Here is a 19,864-nt window from a genome sequence, read left to right as displayed (position 1 = left end):
TGTGTGATAAGTGACTAACTGCATTAAATGGGTAGATGATAGTGCCTCAGTCTTTCTAGAACAAATTTGATTTTAGCATTTAAAAATATGTACTTTTAGCTGTTATGATGCTAGAGAAAAAAGCTGTGTGAATTTAATGAGAAAAATTACATTGCCTCTGATGGGCATTTTTAAAGAGATTTTTCTTTCCTATAGGTAATTTTGACAACGGGATTTTTACTCACCTGTTGCCTTTGTGATCTAACCCCGGATAAGCTGTGGCTCTTGGTACGGCCACCCCCGGATGCTGAGCATCATCTGCTTCCCTGGTCCTTGCTGCCAGGACCTGCAGTTCCCCCGCTGTCCTTATGGCCCCCCACTGCTGATTGCCCATCTGCCCTGTTCCCTGCTGTGGGGGCCAGATCCTTCAGAGATTGGCTCCACCTGCCAACAGGGCTTCTCTCTGCCTGCCCCATCTTCCTTCTAATAACCATTGTGCCAAGCGAGGTTGTGTTTCAAGTCAGAACACAAGCCTTGGTAAGTACTTATTTATTTATTTATTTTTAATTTTTTTACGTAAGTAAAGAGGCCAGGCTTGAGGACTGCAACCTAGGAGCATAGATTTAGATTGCCCTAAATACACTCCCAGCACTTTAATTACCACTACCCTGTCCAGCTTTATAACAGCCATTTAAGTTCTCGCCTCAGTACCTTCTACTAGGTTGGTAGGACCGTGATGGTGGGGTCAAGCACTACCACCAATTCATAAGACCTTTGGAAATTACTTAAGTGCTCTAAGCACTGGTTCCTTATCTCTAAGTGGGGAATGATGATAATTTCTAACTCATGTGGTTATTATACAGATTAAATGAGACAACACATGTAAAGCACTTAGTTTGGCACATAAGTGCTCAATAAATAGCAACTATTTCTTAATACATTAATACAATTTTGCACATTTTGCCATGTTCAACTCTCAAGCTTCTTATCTTAAACAGATAAGAAGCTGAATTATATATCCTGTTTTATTTTAAGCCAATTGTGACTTACAATCGAAGATATTGCTTCTCTTTGTGCTACAAACAAAAAGGTAAAAGCAATGGGAAAAATGGCAGAAGAAGAGATGTGGCTGTCAGCCATTTTCCTTTCTCAGAGTTTTCCTTCTTGTTAGATCTATTATCTGGGAGCTGGGCTGCCCTGCTGGCTTTCCATTTGCCTTGCTAATAACAGTAAATCCAGCAGCTTCCACTGCAGTTCCTGTCTCCTTCAGCTGACTCCCAGGCCAATCAGCATTTCCTCTCTGCTAATGTCAGATGTTCCCTGGGAAGTCCTGCTGAAAAGAAAATTTATGACTAAAGTTTCTCCAGCTTTTAACCCTTCTGCATATCGTGCTCCAGATGCAGGGTGCTCCAGAGGAAGGCTAGGTCATTCCTACACGTGCACTCCTATGTTCTTGCTGATGCTCTGCTGCTCTGACAAGGGGCCTCGGACCCCTGGAAAAGCCCAAATGAGCAGCTGGGCAGACAGATGCACACATTCTGGGCTGTACCTAATATGTGGACTCAATTTGAGCTGGGTTCCTTAGCAGCTGGAGTCTCTTCTGAACTGTAACTCAAAGCAGTCATATTCATATAAAAAGAGCATGAGACCACAAAATTGTGAGTCTGACTAGGTTTTATGACTGAAACTGAAAGAAGGGGACAGGACTAACATTTACTGAGTGATAAGATAGTAACAGCAAAGACTTACTGGGTCCTTGGTGCTTTGCAAGGATCTCTGCTTAATTCTCACAATAATGCTTTGAAGAAGACATTATTATTATTTTCATTCATAAATGAGGAAAATGAAGTTCAAACAGGTTAAGAAACTTATCAGAGAGCTAGAAAAAGTAACAGGAGGCCAGGCGCGGTGGCTCACGCCTGTAATCGCAGCACTTTGGGAGGCTGAGGTGGGCAGATCACCTGAGGTCGGGGGTTCAAGACCAGCCTGACCAACATGGAGAAACTCCGTCTCTACTAAAAATACAAAATTAGCTGGGCGCGGTGGCACATGCCTGTAATCCCAGCTACTTGGGAGGCTGAGGCAGGAGAATCGCTTGAACCTGGGAGGCGGAGGTTGTGGTGAGCTGAGATTGCGCCATTGCACTCCAGCCTGGGCAACAAGAGCAAAACTCCATCTCAAACAAAACAAAAAAACAAAAACAAAAAGGAAAAGTAACAGGAGCAGGGGTGGAACCAGGTAGGTCTTCTACAGCCCAGGTCTTAACTAAGCTCCACAGTTAAGGCTATCAACCAGAAGACTATGATTTGGTTGGGACCTTATTTTATTGAAGAGGAGACTAAAGCAAGGAGCTCAAAGACAGAGAATGACCAGTTTTAAGCTAATAAAGGAAGCATGATCTTCTGATCTGCAACAGCCACCTCCCAAAATAAATCCTCCAAGGGTCGCAAAAGAGGAGAATGCACTGACTTAGGCGTTCAGGAGACAATGGGGTGGTACTCCACAATCTCTTCAGCGGAACAGAGAACAATGGCTGTCTGCCGAGGTTCAGGCTTGCTGGCAAAGGTGGCAGTGGTGCAGCAGCCACTGCCAGGCCCTTACAGACCTTATGTTCTTGGCACAGAAGGGTCTCATCACAGGGTTTACATTTTAAGTAAGTTCAAGCCTTTGGGTATGTCTGCATGCTGACTCCATGGACTTTCCTATGACCTCTTCTGTACCTCTCCACAGAAGTTAGATGATACACTTAACTAGATCAGCAAATCCAGTAAACTAATTTTTGTCCCAATTTAAAAAGAAGTAAGAATGTCAAAATGTACATGTGACAGCTGTTTGGGACTCTAATGTTATGGAAAAGCAGCTGTTTTCATTTATATTTGAGATATTAGTCATCCTTAGAATGGGACAGAGTATCCAGCTAATAGCTTATGCTTTAACCTACGGAAAATATGGGTCACAGAGACAAAGTGTTGGCAGAATCACAATACACTGACTATACTCATATAACATTTTGGTCTTAACAAGTTTGAAAACGTTTATAATAAGAAACAACTATTTAATAATGATGTTCTCAGAAAATCTGACATCCAACATGATGAAATGAATGGTTTGCTTTTAGGAGAAAGGGCATTTTCAAATAGACAAAGTCCACATAAGTAAGGAAAGAAAGATCCTTCTATGCTCCAGAAGTTGAAAGTAAGCTGTTTTCTTTTAACAAAATTTAAAAATTAACTTTAATCAAAGTAGTATACATATTTTTTTTTCCTTTTTTTTTTTTTTTTTTTTTTTTTTGAGACAGAGTCTTGCTCTGTCACCCAGGCTGGAGTGCAGTGGCGCGATCTCGGCTCACTGCAACCTCCACCTCCAGGGTTCAAGCGATTCTCCTGCCTCAGCCTCCCAAGTAGCTGGGACTACAGGCGTGTGCCACCACGTCCAGCTAATTTTTTGTATTTTTAGTAGAGGTAGGGTTTCACTGTGTTAGCTAGGATGGTCTCGATCTCCTGACCTCGTGATCTGCCCGCCTCGGCCTCCCAAAATGCTGGGATTCATACATATAGCGGTTTTTTTTTTGTTTTGTTTTTGAGACGTAATCTCACTGTCGCCCAGGCTGGAATACAGTGGCGCGATCTTGGCTCACTGCAAGCTCCACCCCTGCCAGGTTTAAGCAGTTCTCTGCCTCAGCCTCTGGAGTAGCTGGGACTACAGGCGTGTGCCACCATGCCCAGCTAATTTTTTGTATTTTTAGTAGAGACGGAGTTTCACCATCTTGGCCAGGCTGGTCTTGAACTCCTGACCTCGTGATCCACCCGCCTCAGCCTGCCAAAGTGCTGGGATTACAGGCATGAGCCACTGCGCCCGGGCCTCATACATATAGTTTTAAGAGTAAATAATGCTGTTAAGTCCTATGATGAAAAAAGAGTAATTCCCTGTCCCATTCTTCAGTCCCTCCTTATAGGCAATTTAAGTTTTTTTGTGTGTGTGATTTCTGTTACTCACCTTCCTATTTTTTATTAACATTCCCATTCAACTACTTAAATAAGTTATTATAAATATCAGACAATATCTATTAACTTAGAGAGAATGAGGACTTAGGCTGTGCGCTCTCTCTCTCTTTCACACACATCCACACGCCCTTTGGAAAGTTGAGTTTGCTTTACTTTTTTTTCTTTTTCTGCAATACAGTAGCTTCCTGCAGTAACTTCCTCCTGCTGGGCACCCTTACGTGACTATCAGTGTTTAAAATGTCTGCTTTTGGTATACTCCTCTGGCTCCCCAAGGACTCAGAAGAGATCTATATCATTACGGGAACCTGGGCAGCAACACTAATTTCAACGGATGCGCATCGCCTTTCATTTTAAACACATTTACATTTTCATTTGATGATGTAATTCTCCGAGGGAGTTTGGTCTCTGATAAACAAAGTACAGTGAATCCACTCCTAAACAGAAAGTGGTGGCCTCAGGTGTGGGCTGGCTGAGAGACAAGCGGCTAGGAGCTGTGGATTGGTTTTCACTACATCTTAGTTCATTCCACAAATGTGCTAACCACCAACCCTGGGCGAGCTGCGGTGCTGGTAAACCATAAGGAACCTACCTCTCCAAAAGGAGCTTTCACTGTACTCAAGGAAAAGGGGGGGCTCTCATTCTCTTCTTTTGCAAGGTGCTTACCAGCAGCTGGCAAGATCAGTGTATTTGGACCTTACCGGAGACAGGGCCATGGTGCCTCTGCCACAAGCCTAAGTGGCTGAGGGATACTGATCTCTGGAGAGGATCAGTGTCCCTTCCCAGCTTCCAAGATTGGAACATGGCCTGTTTCCCTTGATGGCCAGTGTTGATGGAGTCATTTACTGCTCATGAATTTACCCAGCCCTTTCTGCCCTGTCCACTTCTCCCTGCCTGCATCAAGGAGGGGTGCTGGTAGCGCAATTAGGAGATGCGTGGAAACGAGTGGAAAGAATGAAGTTATACCTGAGCCTGGGAGCCAGAGAGACTCCATCTAGGAGGGGAACTCCCAAACCTGAGGACTCAAAGAAGTCTTTTCTGTTAGAAAATGGAAGGACCGCCAGGCACGGTGGCTCACGCCTGTAATCCCAGCACTTTGGGAGGCCGAGGCAGGTGGATCATGAGGTCAGGAGTTCGAGACCAGCCTGGCCAAGATGGTGAAACCCCGTCTCTACTAAAAATACAAAAATTAGCCGGGCGTGGTGGCACATGCCTGTGGTGCCAGCTACTTGGGAGGCTGAGGCAGGAGAATTGCCTGAACCCGGGAGGTGGAGGTTGTGGTGAGCCGAGATCATGCCATTGCACTCCAGCCTGGGTGACAAAGAGTGAGACTCTGTCTCAAAAAAAAAAAAAAAAAAAAAAAGGAAGGACTAGCAGGGCGCAGTGGCTCACGCCTATAATCCCAGCACTTTGGGAGGCCAAGGCAGGCGGATTAATTGTGGTCAGGAGTTCGAGACCAGCCTGGCCAACATGGCAAAACCCCGTCTAAAAATACAACTAAAAATACGAAAATTAGCCGGGCATGGTGGTGTGCACCTGTAATCCCAGCTACTTGGGAAGTTGAGGCAGGAGAATCCCTTGAACCTGGAAGGTGGAGGTTGCAGTGGGCCAAGGTTGCACCACTGCACTCCAGCCTGGGCAAAAAGAGTGAAACTCTATTTAAAAAAAAAAAAAAAAAAGAAAAAAAAAAGAAAATGGAAGGACTAACAAAAGCCGGAGCAAGAATTCCTATCAAATGTGTTTTGTTGCTTTGTTTATTGGCCATCTCCTCTATTAGAATGTTAGCTCTCTGAGATCACCCAACTGTCACCCTTATATCCTTATTCACTACCTGAAATGTAGCCAAGACTCCATTGAACAGTAAGTTAAGTTTCAGACACACTGTACCTGAGAGATCTGCATGACCCTCAGGGATTCTTACACTTAAGTTACACGTTATCTTAATTCACATTGTTCTGCTATTAAATGTAGTGTGCCAAAAAAAAAAAAAAAAAAAAAGAAAAGAAAGAAAAACAAGGCGAAAAAAGGAAAGCTTAAGTTTTGCTATGATTTGATATTTCTGTGATTATGTGGTGACAGTTTCCAGGAAGATTGAGGAGTTCCAATAGACCACCTTGTATCTTTTGCAGCACTTGGGCTTTAATCACATCTCACTGACTTTCTGTTTGAAAAATTGGTTCGACGACACAGTAGAATCTACACACCTAGCTGCCTGCCATACTATGATTAGTAGCTAGGTAACCAGAGAGGTAGATGCTGATACGTCCTCTCCCCAGATCTGCCTTATGGTGCTAATCCAATGCCATTTTCCTGATTTTAAGTCTTCTTTGTCTCAGGACATTATTGTCATGTAAGGCAGAAAAAGAAATGCCCTTACTGACTAGCTATTTTTCTTCTTTTCTTTATAATGCACTTAAAGCTGTTGCAGATATGCGGCAGAAAGTGCCACTACTTGTAATTTACTCAAAAAGGAAGAACTATGCAAAATTACTATTGGAGTTGTTTAAAATGCCTTTTACATTGCTTATGGGAGTAAAACAGCTCCAGTATCAGGCCTCTGTAAGCAGCAGAACAGGAGTTGGGTGGTTCAGGTCCTTGGTTTCCTGTGGTGGGGTAACTCTACTAAAGCAAGGGTTTTTTCATAGAAAGTAGCTAAAATCAATCTTGGTAGAGAAGAATTTTCCTTACAGCTACCAACAGGATAAACACATCAATGGCCTGACCGAAGAAAGAGGGCCTTCTGCTTCCTCTGGTGCAGACTGAGACTCTTCATGGAGGCTGGAGGATGTAATGGGCACATGGAACACTCTAATCCTGTCTGTAATTATAGAAGCATTTTCATTTTCAAAATCACATGGATATTTAAGTATACTTCCTTTTAAATGTTTTCTGAGAAACAGCAACAGGGTCTGTGAGCTACTAAACTGTGAACACAAAGACTTTTAAAACTTACTTATAAATGTGTTTGTTACAGGCAATTACAGTTTGTTCACATTGTCTCCAGAATCTTTGGCATAGGAAGTTAAATTTGCAGACATAAGCTATCTGATAAATAAGCCTTGTGACTATTAATCCATCCCTATAGATATATGGTATGGTTCACTTATTAGTAAAAAAAATCATTTGAGTTGACTCTCTGGGTCTAGTTTTCTCCTTCTTCAAAATAAAGTGTGCTTCCAGCAGATTCTAATTCAAACACAATTCAAAGGCTCATTCTACCACAAGGTAAAAGCTTTCTATAGACTTAATTCACTGGAAAACAAAAGGTGCAGGAAAAAGCCAAATCATATGGATAGAAAAGGAAGTAAACCAAAACCTAAAGAGAAAGCCAGGTTTTATGGCGTGCCTGGCATGATAGTGGCAATAGGGATGATGGCAGCTGATGTCCACTGAGCGCCTACTGTGGACTAAGTGTTTTATATGCATTCAGTTAAGACAACAACCCTGCAAGATAGGTATTATTACCTCTATTTACAGAAAAGACAACTGAGGTCAGAAGGGGCTGATGACTTCCCTAACTTCACAGCTTGTAAAAGGGACAGCTGGCCTGGGGACTGGGGTTGGTTTCGTTCCAAAGCCCATGCCGTTTCCACTGAGTCTTGCTGCCACCCCCAGATGAAGCGGGGACATTTGGTCTCTCTAGAGAGAAAGGCAACAGCTTCCACTGAGCCGTGGGCCCCCTAACCTTATCCAGTAGGAAGAAGCACCACAGTGGCTAGCAGTACAACCTTTGGCCATTTGGCTTTGAGTCCTTACTCCCCTACTAGTTGTGCGACCTCAGCAAGTCCTGCAACCTCCCTGAGCTTTAGTTTTCTCACTTATAAAATGAACATGACAACTGATTCAAATAGTTGTTTTAAGGATTAAAGTGTAATGGAAAAAAGTGTCTGGCAGATCACCTGGCCAAGTTTGAGTATTAGTAAGTGGTGATTATTATACCTGTAACTGTATATGCAACTTAAAACCACAGATCAATGGGAGAAACTATGACCTCAAAGGTGTTATTTAACAGATGAGCTAATAACAATAAAATAACCTAGTGCTTTCTATGCTACAAGAATACATGTTTGTACATTCAGAAATTCATATTAGTATCAACAGTATCTAAATTATGTATTTTTAATTTTTGTGAGTTCTTTCCCATTTTATTATGAGTATTTTTAAACCACAGAAAAGTTGAAAGAACTGAACACTGAGAACCCATATACCCATCACCTAGACCTACAGTCAATATTTTACAATACTTGCTTGATCACATTATCAATCCATCTTTTAAAATGTATTTCAAATCAAGGAGGAGATATTACTACATTCACTCTGAACTACTTCAGCATACATAGCATTACCTGAAGCTCAATATTTGTTTAAGATTCTCTTTTTACTTTTAGGTAAAATTTACATGCAATATACACACAAATTGTACAAATACAATTTGATAGTCTGACAAATGTACACACTTGGCAATTGCAGCTCCCGTCAATATATAGATTCCCGGTCAATATACAGATGATTAGCTTTACTCCAGAAAGTTCCCTCATCCACATTACATTTTAAGTGAGGAAGCTGTGGTGTAAGGAAAAAAAACATTGGGCTCAAGAATCAAAAGGTCTGGGTTCAAATCTCACCTCTATTACTCATTAGAAACACATACAAGTGTGCACACATGCACTCCATGTCCTCTCTTTCTCTCTATATTTATATATATCCTTGGTTTTCTACCGTAAAAAAGAGATAATGCCCATCTCACAAGGTCTTTTGTAAAGGTTAAATACAAAAATACCTGGAATACAGTAAGTATTCAGTAGATGTAATCAAATTGGAATCATTACCTTGGTACTTTCTACCTTTCTCCTACCTCTCTCCAATCTGAGGATATTGTCTTCAAAAAGAAAAGTAAGGACACACACACAAAAAGCAGTTGCAAAAGAGATGAGGGGGGAAAAGGCATCTCTCTGCATAGGCAGTAATCTCCCAATTTATCCACTCTGACTTCAGCTAATTAAACATCTGTCTCAACGGTCTCCTCAGCAAATTAGTCATCCCCACTTTGTGACATTGATTGTTGGTTGCAGCCTTTTCCCCACTTGCTACCATTCCCAGAAACTTCTAGGAGTTTACTCACCAGGCACATGGCAAGGAATGATGCAGGGTCCCCATTAACCCCCTACAGTTGCCCTTGGTGCCACTGCTGTTCATAATGCTGCCAGACGTGTCCTTAGATCTGCTGCCCCAAAATAAATCGGTTAAGGGGTAACAATGTTTTTGTCTATATTTCTGACTTCCAGATTGTGATGCATTTTCTAAGTGCTATGTACATGTACCAGACTGAAGTATTTAATAAACATTTAACTAAAAATCTGTTTTTTAAACTAGTGTTGATAACAAAGCAATCAGGTAACAGAAGTTCTCAAATAGGAGGTGGATTAAAGTCTGGTAAATTATTAGACAGCTTTTTCTGAACATATAAACAAAAGCTTTGCTGGTGCTCAAAGGGCCAGCAGGCAAACAAGTGAAGCTGTGTGGCTTAGATGCGTGATCCATTTCTCTACATGATGGGGGGTGTGTGTGTGTGTACGCATACACACCTGCTTTGGCAGGAAGTAGGGGGAAGTGAGGTGGGGACAAGCTGTATTCTAAACTATGGTGCACATCTTAAAAATGGTATTCTGAAATTAGGCTTTTTCTCAATCCTTTTTCCCATTAAAATAGTCGTGACTGACCAAAGAACTATCTTTTAGAAAGATAAAATGGCTAATAAATACATTTAAAAATACTAAATGACAATAAAGACCCAGAAATGCAAATTAAAATGAGATACTGGCTGCTAACCATCAGTTTGGCAGAAATTAAAGACTGGTAACATTCAGTGTTGGTAAGGAGCTGGGGAAAAGGGCATTCTCACATACTCTTGGAATGTCAAAGAATGAGCATAAACTTTTTTTTTTTTTTTTTTGAGACAGAGTCTTACTCTGTCACCCATGCTAGAGTACAGTGGCACGATCTTGGCTCACTGCAATCTCTGCTTCCCAGGTTCAAGCGATTCTCCCTGCCTCAGCCTCCTGAGTACCTGGGATTACAGGCACCTGCCACCTAACTTGGCTAATTTTTGTATTTTTAGTACAGACGAGGTTTCACCATGTTGGCCAGGCTGGTCTCAAACTCGACCTCAGGTGATCCGTCTGCCTTAGCCTCCCAAAGTGCTGGCATTACAGGTGTGAGCCACTACGCTCGGCCAGGCATAAACTTTTTGAAAGGCAATTTGTTTTCCTCAACATTTTAAATAAATATTTGACAAGCAATCCATATTTAAAATCTAGCACAAATATGCAATGAATATTCAAACAAGATTGTTCACTGCATGTTTTTGTAATACTGAAAATTTGGAAATAATCTAAACATCCTTCGATAGAGAGCTAAGTTGAATAAATTATTAGGAAGATAAAATGTGTGGTCACTCTAATATAGAATAGTGCTTATGACATATTGAGTTAAAAAAGTAAATGCAATATCATATATACTGTGTGACATAATTACCCTAAAAACCTTAACACATATGCACTTTTCATGAGTTCACTTAGCAAGCATTTACTGAGTATACTATTTGACAGGTACCTTGACAGATGTTGAATATGTAAGTGATTTAAAAAATAAAAACAAAAACAAACAACAGGAATCCTGTCCACATGAAATGTATAACCTATATGTATAGCTGTATGTGAACTGAAGAAAAAAAAAAACCAAAGGATTTACACCAAAGGAAGTTATAGGAAAACTTCATTTTTCACTTCACACATCTCTAAAATCTTTGCTTCTTCCCCAACAAGTATTTAATTTTATTTAAAAAATATCCTTAAATGCCACTACCTTCTTTTGATATTAACTCCAGGAGATCTGGCCACAGGTCAAAGCTATTTCAGTTCTCCCAAACTGTGCATTTAGCTCTAATGAAAGAAATCAGATGTTACCATAGTGTCCATCCCTCCATTTCCCGATGAGTAGCTTCTACTCTTCTGCACGCCTTAATTCAGGGCTCCACTATCTGTTGGACAGATTTCTTGAGAGCCTCTGCATTGGTGTCTCTGCTTCACGTTCTTTGGCCTCTAATTCATTTGCACAATGTAGATGAGTGTTTTCTAAGAGAAATTCTGATTATATATTGCCCTTCTTTCAATAGATCCCCTCTGTCATCAGAATAAAGTTCACATTCAACACAGCTTACATACGGACATGACCTAGCCCCTGATGACCACAGCAGCCTGAACACTCTTTCCCATCCCTCTTTACCTGCCTAGTTTCTATTCATCTTCAGATTTCAGCTTGGGATAGTCTTCCCTGACTCCCCAGGATGGAAGTAGGGCTCCCTGCTTCCCATGTGCACCCAGGCCCTATACTTACTTCCATGTATCCCTTGCATGGTATTATAATTGCCTGCTTATCCCAACTAAACAGAAAGCTGCTTGAGAGCAGGAACCGTTTCTTGGTCTTTACAAAATTGTTAGTGCCTACACAGTGCCTGTTACAAAACAAGCTCCCAAAACATGAATGCACTTCTATTTTTAAGCTCACTTATCAGGCCTGGCCTGGTCGGATCTGGCCCTGCCTAGTTTCTGTAGCTTACCCTCTGCCCTCTTCCTGCTCCAGTGATTTGGAACTTCTATGTTTTGTGACTACATCTCAAAACATGTTGTCTCCTCTACTTAGAATGTTCTTCTCATTTACCCATCTGGCAAAGTTCTAATTAATCTTTAAGGAGCCATCAAATAAATCACCCCAGAGCATCTTTTCTCAGTCCCCTACCCAACCCAGTAGTTTCAAGTGGGACTCCCTTACCTGTGCTGCTTTAGTAGCTTATATACATCTGCTTGACAATTTACCACATTTTAATCCCTTTTTTTATGTGTACTCATTGGGTTTTCCACCTGATTTCTAGTGCAGCATGGCACAGAGCAGGCAGCATGGCACAGAGGAGGCAGCATTTGATGACAGCTGAACTAAACAGGGCATCTCAGAGCCACACAGAGCTCAAGAGCACACATAGCCCTTTCCTCCAGTGCCTTGATTAATCCTCGCTCAGCCTCTTCCATGTTAGAGTTGAGGAAAGTGAGGCTTAGAGAGGTTAAGTATATCATTACACACATACACAGTTTCCAGAATTTCTTAATTCTGAGATAGATTTTCATTCTTTAAAACATTTATAAAATCAGGATGCAGTTTACAATCAATATGTACATGTAATGTAGTATTATTTCCTGAGAAGCTATTATTAAACTGGCAGTGCTCTCGAATCAGACCCTAGTGAACCCAGGAGAAGGCTGTCTGACTTCTAAGTATGTATGTGTCTCCCATACCACCACATAGCCTCTTGGGGCATATGTCTTTTTTCTTCCTTTCAGTCTGCTTTTTCATTAATCGAATCCACACTTATGACTGCCGAGATGATGGGAATGAATAGATTTTATAATGGAAAAGGAACTTCTGAAAGATTAGCGACTAGCAGGAAGAGTAAATGCTGGTCAAACATAGTTTTGGCAAATGATATATTTCAAGTTTTTCTGATGTGGCAGTTGTGAGAGCTCATAACACCCTTCTAAAATAATTGGGTCTCTAAAGTGGTTCCAAAAGATTTTTGCTTGACATAAATTCTCTAAATTTCTAGGCTTTCTGGATAAAATAGTTGACTGCAATGCCATCTTCAATGTGCTGTGCTCTATATTTGGGAAGATCCATCAGGAGCCTCAGAGCACTCCAGACAGCGAGAGGCTCAGGTGAGATGGAACAGTAAGATAAAGAAGCAGAGAAAGGAGGCAGGCAGGAATAGTGAACTGGGAGCTCCTTGCCCGGGGCACTTCTGAGTCACATATTTAAACACTTTAGCAGCCCTAATTTACTGTAGCATTTTCCCAATAGGTCACTGGATACTGAGTATCAGGTCTCTGTTTCCTATTCATCCCCTATGCATGAGTGGCATCAGCATGATTATTTATTCTTCCATAAGGAGGAACAATTGTCTGCAGAATTTACTGCCTTTTTTTTTGACAAAGATCACTTAAACAGTTCTATTTTTCATTCATTCATTCATTTGTTCAGTGTTTATTCTAAGGATTACCTGTTACAGCATAAGGAAACCACAAATCTGTGTCCCTGGCTTACAAATTCTACTTTGATAGAAGAAAGAATACTGGATTTTCTGTACCAATTGCACATGAAGTAGGACTCTCTGTTCAACCCTATAGCCAGAAGATTCTTTAGCTTACATTAGCCTTCAGAGGGCATTTCAGGCTAGAAGGGTGTTAAAAACCCTACTCCATCTAAAATATATATGGGTTTCCCTTTTCCAAGGGCAGCTTAGGACAGGTGTATGTTGCTTTAAGAAAGCTAGACATAAAACATTAAAACTGACACCAATACAATTTGTCTAAATTGTGCAATTACAAAAAGAATTCCTGGCTTTATATCCAGATTCACCACAGGGTTCCTTTAAATGCTGCACTTCCCTAGTGCATTTAGATCTCAGAATCAATAAACATTTCTGTTTACAGAATTTTAAATTTGTTCTCCCATTAGGGTTCTAATAAGCAACATGGTACAAATAAAAAGAGTATGGGCTTTGAGGTCAAAAAAGCCTGGGCTCCAATTTAGATTCACCATTTACTTACTGAGGAAACTTGGGCAAGTTTAACCTCTTAGAGCTGAGGAAGGTGAGGCTCAGAGAAGTACATCATTACATAAATAGTTACCATAGGTCTTTAATTCTAAGATGCACCTCTTTTTTCCTTTACCTTTAACATTTCTAAAGCCTCATCTTCAAAACAGGCATAATAAAATCTACTTTCCAGGGATGTTGTACAGATTAAATGAGGTAATATTTCTAGGTACACCAAGGCACTCCATTCATTAGCTCCCATGTCCTTGGAAGGGGTCCTCCTTTTGGAAAGACCAACTCCTCCCATGGCACACAAATCCCCTTTAAAATAACACCCACCCCCCCAATACAGAGTCTTGCTCTGTCACCCAGGCTGAAGTGCAGTGGTGTGATCATGCCTCACTGTAGCCTTGACCTCCTGGGTTTAACCAATCCTCCCACATCAGCCTCCCGAGTCACTGGGACTACACGCATGTGCCACCATGCCTGGCTAATTTTTTAAATTTTTTGTGAAGACAGGGTTTCACTATGTTGTCCAGTGTGGTCTCAAACTCCTGGGTTCGAGCAATCCTCCTGCCTTGGCCTCCCAAGTGTTGGAATTACAGGTGTGAGCTACTGTGCCTGACTAAAATACACTTAATAAATAATAAATTCATCTGTATACAACTTTCTTAGTCTATCTGGCATGAATGTAAGGCCTACTGTGTGTAGTATTATGGAGACTGACCCTGCTGCAGCCAGTCTACTACAGCAGGTCCACAGTGGGTCACAGGCTCTAAATTCCGCACCTCCCCATGGCCTTGGGTGCCCAGGGTCTCTTCCTGATCGGTATCCCTCTGTCATAAGGCAATCATCAACTCTGTATTTTTTTCTCCATTTCTTTCAAGTTCTTTTATTTCTTTGCGTTCATACTCTCTGTATGTCTCTTATCCTCTTTGGGCCTCAGTGTATTTCACGGTGGTTAAAAATTTGGATTTAATTCTATACAGAACTGAAAGTCACTGAAGAGTTTGGAACAGATATGCTCTGACTCATATTTTAAAATCTCTCTTTGGTTGCTGTGTAAACAACAGACTGGAGACAGGCCAAGAACACAAGCAGAAAAACCAGCCAGGGTGCTATTTCAGCAGTCTAGGTGGAGAGTCACGGTGACTTGGACCCATCCAACAGAGATGAAGACAACTAAATGGATTCAGGATATATTCTAGAGGTAAAACTGATAAGATTTGCTAATGGATAAGATGTGGGGAAGCAGTGCAGGAAAAATTCAAGACTGACAGCTGGATATGTGGCTCAGGTGAATGGGTAGATGACGGTGCCACTTACTGTGCAGGGAACCTGCTTTATCTCCCTTAAAGGGTCAATTTTATTACAATTTTTTTTTTTTTTTTGGCGGGGTGGGGGGTTAAGTAAATTAAACTGCAAAGTAATCTTAAATGTTCTTTTTACATTAAAATATGGTAAGCCACTGCTTTGACTGGCATTGTCCCTGCCCTACTCCTAAACTGTTCATAGCTTAAATGTGAAGGTCATTGTTTAAACGTCAATTTCTCAGAGAGGGGCTCCCCGAACACCCTACAGGATGCAGAGAGCTCCCCTGCATCCTATTATTCTCCCTCTCAGCCCCTTATGTATACTCTTGCTCTAGAAAAAGGTCCTCCTTAGGTCTGACACAGGGGAGCACATAAGTGAATGTACGAAATAGCCACAGATACATTATGGATCGATATTTACATTTTACATGAAATTTTTAGATACAACTTAAGAGTCTAATGATGCCATCATTGTCCCTCAGACCGGAACCCCATACCCTGTTGTACATGTTTACTACCCCCGGCTCCTAGTAGTACTTGGCGGAATAATGTTTGAGAAGCCCTGTAGACTATCTCACTGGTGACATTCTAAGGGTCTTGGAAAACAAAGTAAATTAGCAAGCAATAAGGTGCTCTGTGATTCTAAACAGATATAGAGTTAGAAGAGAGTCCACTTGACAAAGCTAACACTTTTCTTTCAAGTTCTACACGAAATTTTATAAAAGTAGGAATGAATATCACTAGGCTTATTAACAATATTGTAAGAACTTTTTAAAAGAATCAGGCGGAGCTTGCAGTGAGCCGAGATTGCGTCACTGCACTCCAGCCTGGGCGACAGAGCGAGACTCCGTCTCAAAAAAAAATAAAAATAAAAAAAATAAAAAAAAAAGAATCTTCAGACTAATAAAAATTTCTTTCATATCAAAAGAATGGACAGGAATAAGAAAAAGTTAAGATGCTCCTGTTCAATCTTTCCACAGATAATACAGAAAATCACCTCTATTTCATGAGACTACTGAGACAAGTTATGCGGAAAACTATTCTGCTTAGCAAACCCCACTTTGATGCTCTCTCTTCTGTAGATCTAGAGGTATCTATATTTCTGTGTCAATGTTAAAAAAATTGAAATTGATCAATTTCTCAGCAGTGTGTCTGTCACGCCCAATATAATGCTTCAGAAGGCTGGGAAGGGCTGATGGTTAACTGCATTTTTAAACCAACAAGTACTAAGAAACTCAGAAGGTCACTGATTGTGAGGGTAAGCTTGACAGAGGGAGAACTTGAATTAAGGCCTTTATTCACTAAATAACAGCTTAGTATATCTTACTGCCTAAATCAAAGGACCTGACAAGCCACTCTTTACTGTGTCAAAAACACACCCACCCAACTGTTAACATGAGTAAAGAGGCTTCATCTAATTCGTCTAAAACTGGATTCTCCAATCACAATTTTCTTAAATAGTAAGGACTTCCTGCCAATGCAGGTAGATTCCAAATGTCAAGTAGGTCAGTAAAAAAAAAAAAAATGAAAGGCTGAAGAGAAACTTTAAAAGAGACATTTAAAAATAGGCATAAAAAACAGACCTTAGCAGAGAACTGACTGAAACATACTGTGAAAAGACTACTATAGTATATTCTTTCCATCATGAATACTAATAGAAAAAAACCCATGCAGTGTTCATAGTTTTGAGTTGATGAAATAATTACAAATAACGCAAATCAAAATTTTAGGTCAGTTACAAGTGTCTGTAAATGATAGTCTATCCTAAAAAGCAAAATGATTTTGAAACCCTAAGGGCTTCAACTGACAAAGCTATTTACCTAAACAAAGAAGAGTTCTTTTGCTCAAGCAAATACCTACCACCTTCTGATTTTTCACAAATGAAAACTGGGGAAGGAGTGCCAGACTGAAGGACAAGAGAGCAAATATTAGGACTGCCATTAGGCCTACATTTTGATTTAATAATGAAATGTTTAAGCTTTAAATTTATTATTATTATCAAACAAACAATTGTGTAGTCAGTCTGAAAAAAGGTAAGAGAAGAGAAATGTCTGTGGGCAAGGAACAAGTTCACTGTCAGCCTATCAAAGGATTTCTGAAATCTTGTTTTAGCACAACTAACCTCTGTGATAACTACTGACTCTACATGGCATGTGTATTTTGATTCGAAGTGGTATTTCCCCCCTTCTTCACTGACGTTCAATAAGGGTAGCAAAGAGACAAGTGCTGTTCTGTACTCAATCAGGTAAAAGCTGTTTGACGACAGGGCTGATCACTCTAATTCTGTCCCAGACATGGGGCATGGTAGGCACATTTTTGGAAAGACTAAGCTGGTCATTGTGACAGAGGCTCAGGAAGTGCAGGATGAGTGCCTCTAACCTGGCATCTCTTTCTACCAAGTTCATGACTAAGTTCATGTGTCACAATAGGTAACTAATAGGCATTTCATAGCCAACTGTGAGCACCAACAATTTTTTAAGTACTTTCTACGTGTTACTTTCTATGACAAGAGGATTTTCTTCTTTTCATTAATCACTCTCCAAAAAAGTCTACTCTACAGTACAAAAGTTCAAAAACACAAGATGTACCCTGCCTTTACCAACCTAACCTTAAACAAATATCTTTACCAAACTGGAGATCCTTCTGTTTTATGAGACCAGACTTATTAAAGCTACAGAAAGAGCTTCTTTTGTTAAAAAGCTTTTTGGATTAAGAAAATGGACAGTAATTTATGTAAATGTATCAATCTCAATTGGCTTCTCTTGTATGAAAAGGAATAAATAATGCAGATCACTGTTTTTCAGATAACCGAGTCCTAACTCTTTGCCAAGGATATGGCAAAGACTCTGATGGAAATGGCAGTAATGTGTACACAAAGGTGAACATAAATAAATGTGTGTATGATAAATGCTGGGAATGGACATAGAAAAACGGGTATGCAATTGGACAGAGACGACAGGAGACAGAAGGAAAGATACTGGCTCAGCTGTATCTAGGTAAGTTCATAGAGTTTCATGGTCTGAAAAATCTGTGACAGTGGAATTTCTACTAAGAAGCTTAAAAAAGTTTCACCTTCTCCTTGGACAATTCAGAATAAGGCCTTCTTAGAATATAATGCATTATATCACAAACATACTTTTATATAAAATATTTGGGAACAAAACAAGAGTAAAGAACCAGGATCCGAAAGGGTGAATGCCTACTAAATATCTTTGATTATCTAAAGCTGTTTAAAAGCTATTAGATTGGCATCTGGAACCCCAAAATATCCACTTTTCACTGGGAAGGAGTGGCTGTGCCTCTTCAATCATCCCCTAAATGCAAAGAAGTTTGACCCCCATGCAATGGATAAAAGTCACCCAAAAAATGAACAAAAGAGGTGTTTGGAAAAACCAGAACACCATTCATCCCAGCTAACGACTTGTTCATTATGAGTGATGATGGATAAAGACTTCTCATGCTGAGATGAAATCAAGATTTATATGCATTGTTTCCTTTCCCAACTTGTGGGAAGATCATCATCATTTAATTCTATCTCTGCGGCCAGTGATGGGCATCCAGAGAGCTGGTTATCAAACGGCGCAGTCAGCTGGCAAAAGCCGAAACGTGCAGTTGGCACATCTGGACGGAGCCGCCACAGCCGAGGGTGAACAATGACTCCTGGCAAGCATCCAAATTGCTTGCAGACGCTAGCAGGTCTCATCTACAACCGCCCCTACCAGCATCTCTCTCTCTCTCTCTCTTTTTTATGAGAATCAGATTTTCATTGCTCCATTCAATTGCTCTCCTCTGCCATTTTTTACAGCTCTTATCGTTCCCCTGGAATATGGCCTTGAGACAGCTCATCCGTGTCCTTCACTGTGTTATCTCTTCTAACTTTTATTAAAACTTCAGCTTTCATCTGAAGATAGCTAATTAAATCTGGAACAGATTATATGCCTCCCCTTAAAAAGAGCACAAAACTATTTTCTTCAACCCCAGCAATGCTTTTTTTCCTTTCCAAAAGGTAAAATCAAAGGTGTTTAAGAAATCTCTATTTACAGAGCTAAGATAATCAACATGTCATACATGAGTTGATTTATATTAAAGTTGTCTGTGATATGACAAATCTTTGAGCTATTTCTCAAGATAATTATTTCTCAATCCTGATATATATCCTTTAAATTTCACAGCTAACACTATAAGCATATTTTCTATATAAAGTTGGGTAATGAGTTATTTGTGCACATCAAGTGATTTGTCTTTTTATTCATTATTTATTTGTCTTTTTTTAAAAAAGGTTGCCCTCATTTGATAAGGATGAAGAGAAATTTTTCTTTTCTTCCCCATACCACAAATATTAGTGACTAAAAGTTATCCCGTGGGAAATTATGTGAAAACATGAAATTAATAGCAGTGATTCAAGTTTAGGACTGATTCGGTTTTCAAGACAGCTTTACATCAACTGATCATCAGCGCAAGTAGCTCTGTCTGAGTCTACCACAAATTATTAATGAAGGAACTTCCACAATTGATATGAATACATTCTTCTCACATATGCCGCTGACCCAGTCCCTTTCTGAGGCCCAGGGGCAGTGTACAATCACCTTTTCTTGCATAGATCTGCTAACCAAACCTTCTAGCAATGACATCTGAAACAATCTAGCCAGCCATCTCTCTCTCTCACACACACACACACACACACACACACCCTATGCCCTTTTAATAAGGGTTAAGCTTCTACTACTGTGAGAATATGATTTAACTATCCCACCTGAAACTTTCTGGGATCCTTTTCTTCGCTTCACTGCCTTTAGTAAGATTTCCTTCATGGTAACCTTTGTGTTGTCCACCTGAATAAGGGAGAATCCATGAGCAGCATTTCTGTAGGAAAAGACAAATATTAAATCATCACCAACATTCATCCAGAGAGATGTTACTGCGATCTT

At 40.4% G+C, this 19,864-nt stretch overlaps 1 protein-coding gene across 11 annotated transcripts in view; it reads right to left on the bottom strand.

Annotated features, from left to right (window-relative positions):
• The window catches only part of MAPKAP1 (MAPK associated protein 1), a 274,565-nt gene that overhangs the window by 83,370 nt on the left and 171,331 nt on the right, over window positions 1-19,864 (bottom strand). For all 11 annotated transcript variants that reach the window (XM_063636008.1, XM_063636007.1, XM_063636012.1 and 8 more), the window contains one exon: window positions 19,690-19,799. In XM_063636008.1, coding sequence (XP_063492078.1) covers window positions 19,690-19,799 — 110 coding nt within the window. The remainder of the gene's footprint in view (window positions 1-19,689; window positions 19,800-19,864) is intronic.

The sequence above is a fragment of the Symphalangus syndactylus genome, chromosome 3, assembly GCF_028878055.3.
Source record: "Symphalangus syndactylus isolate Jambi chromosome 3, NHGRI_mSymSyn1-v2.1_pri, whole genome shotgun sequence".
In the NCBI taxonomy this organism is placed as follows: Eukaryota; Metazoa; Chordata; class Mammalia; order Primates; family Hylobatidae; genus Symphalangus; species Symphalangus syndactylus.
The sequence above is the reverse complement of the archived record's forward strand: the minus strand, read 5'-3'. Positions and strand labels throughout refer to the sequence as shown.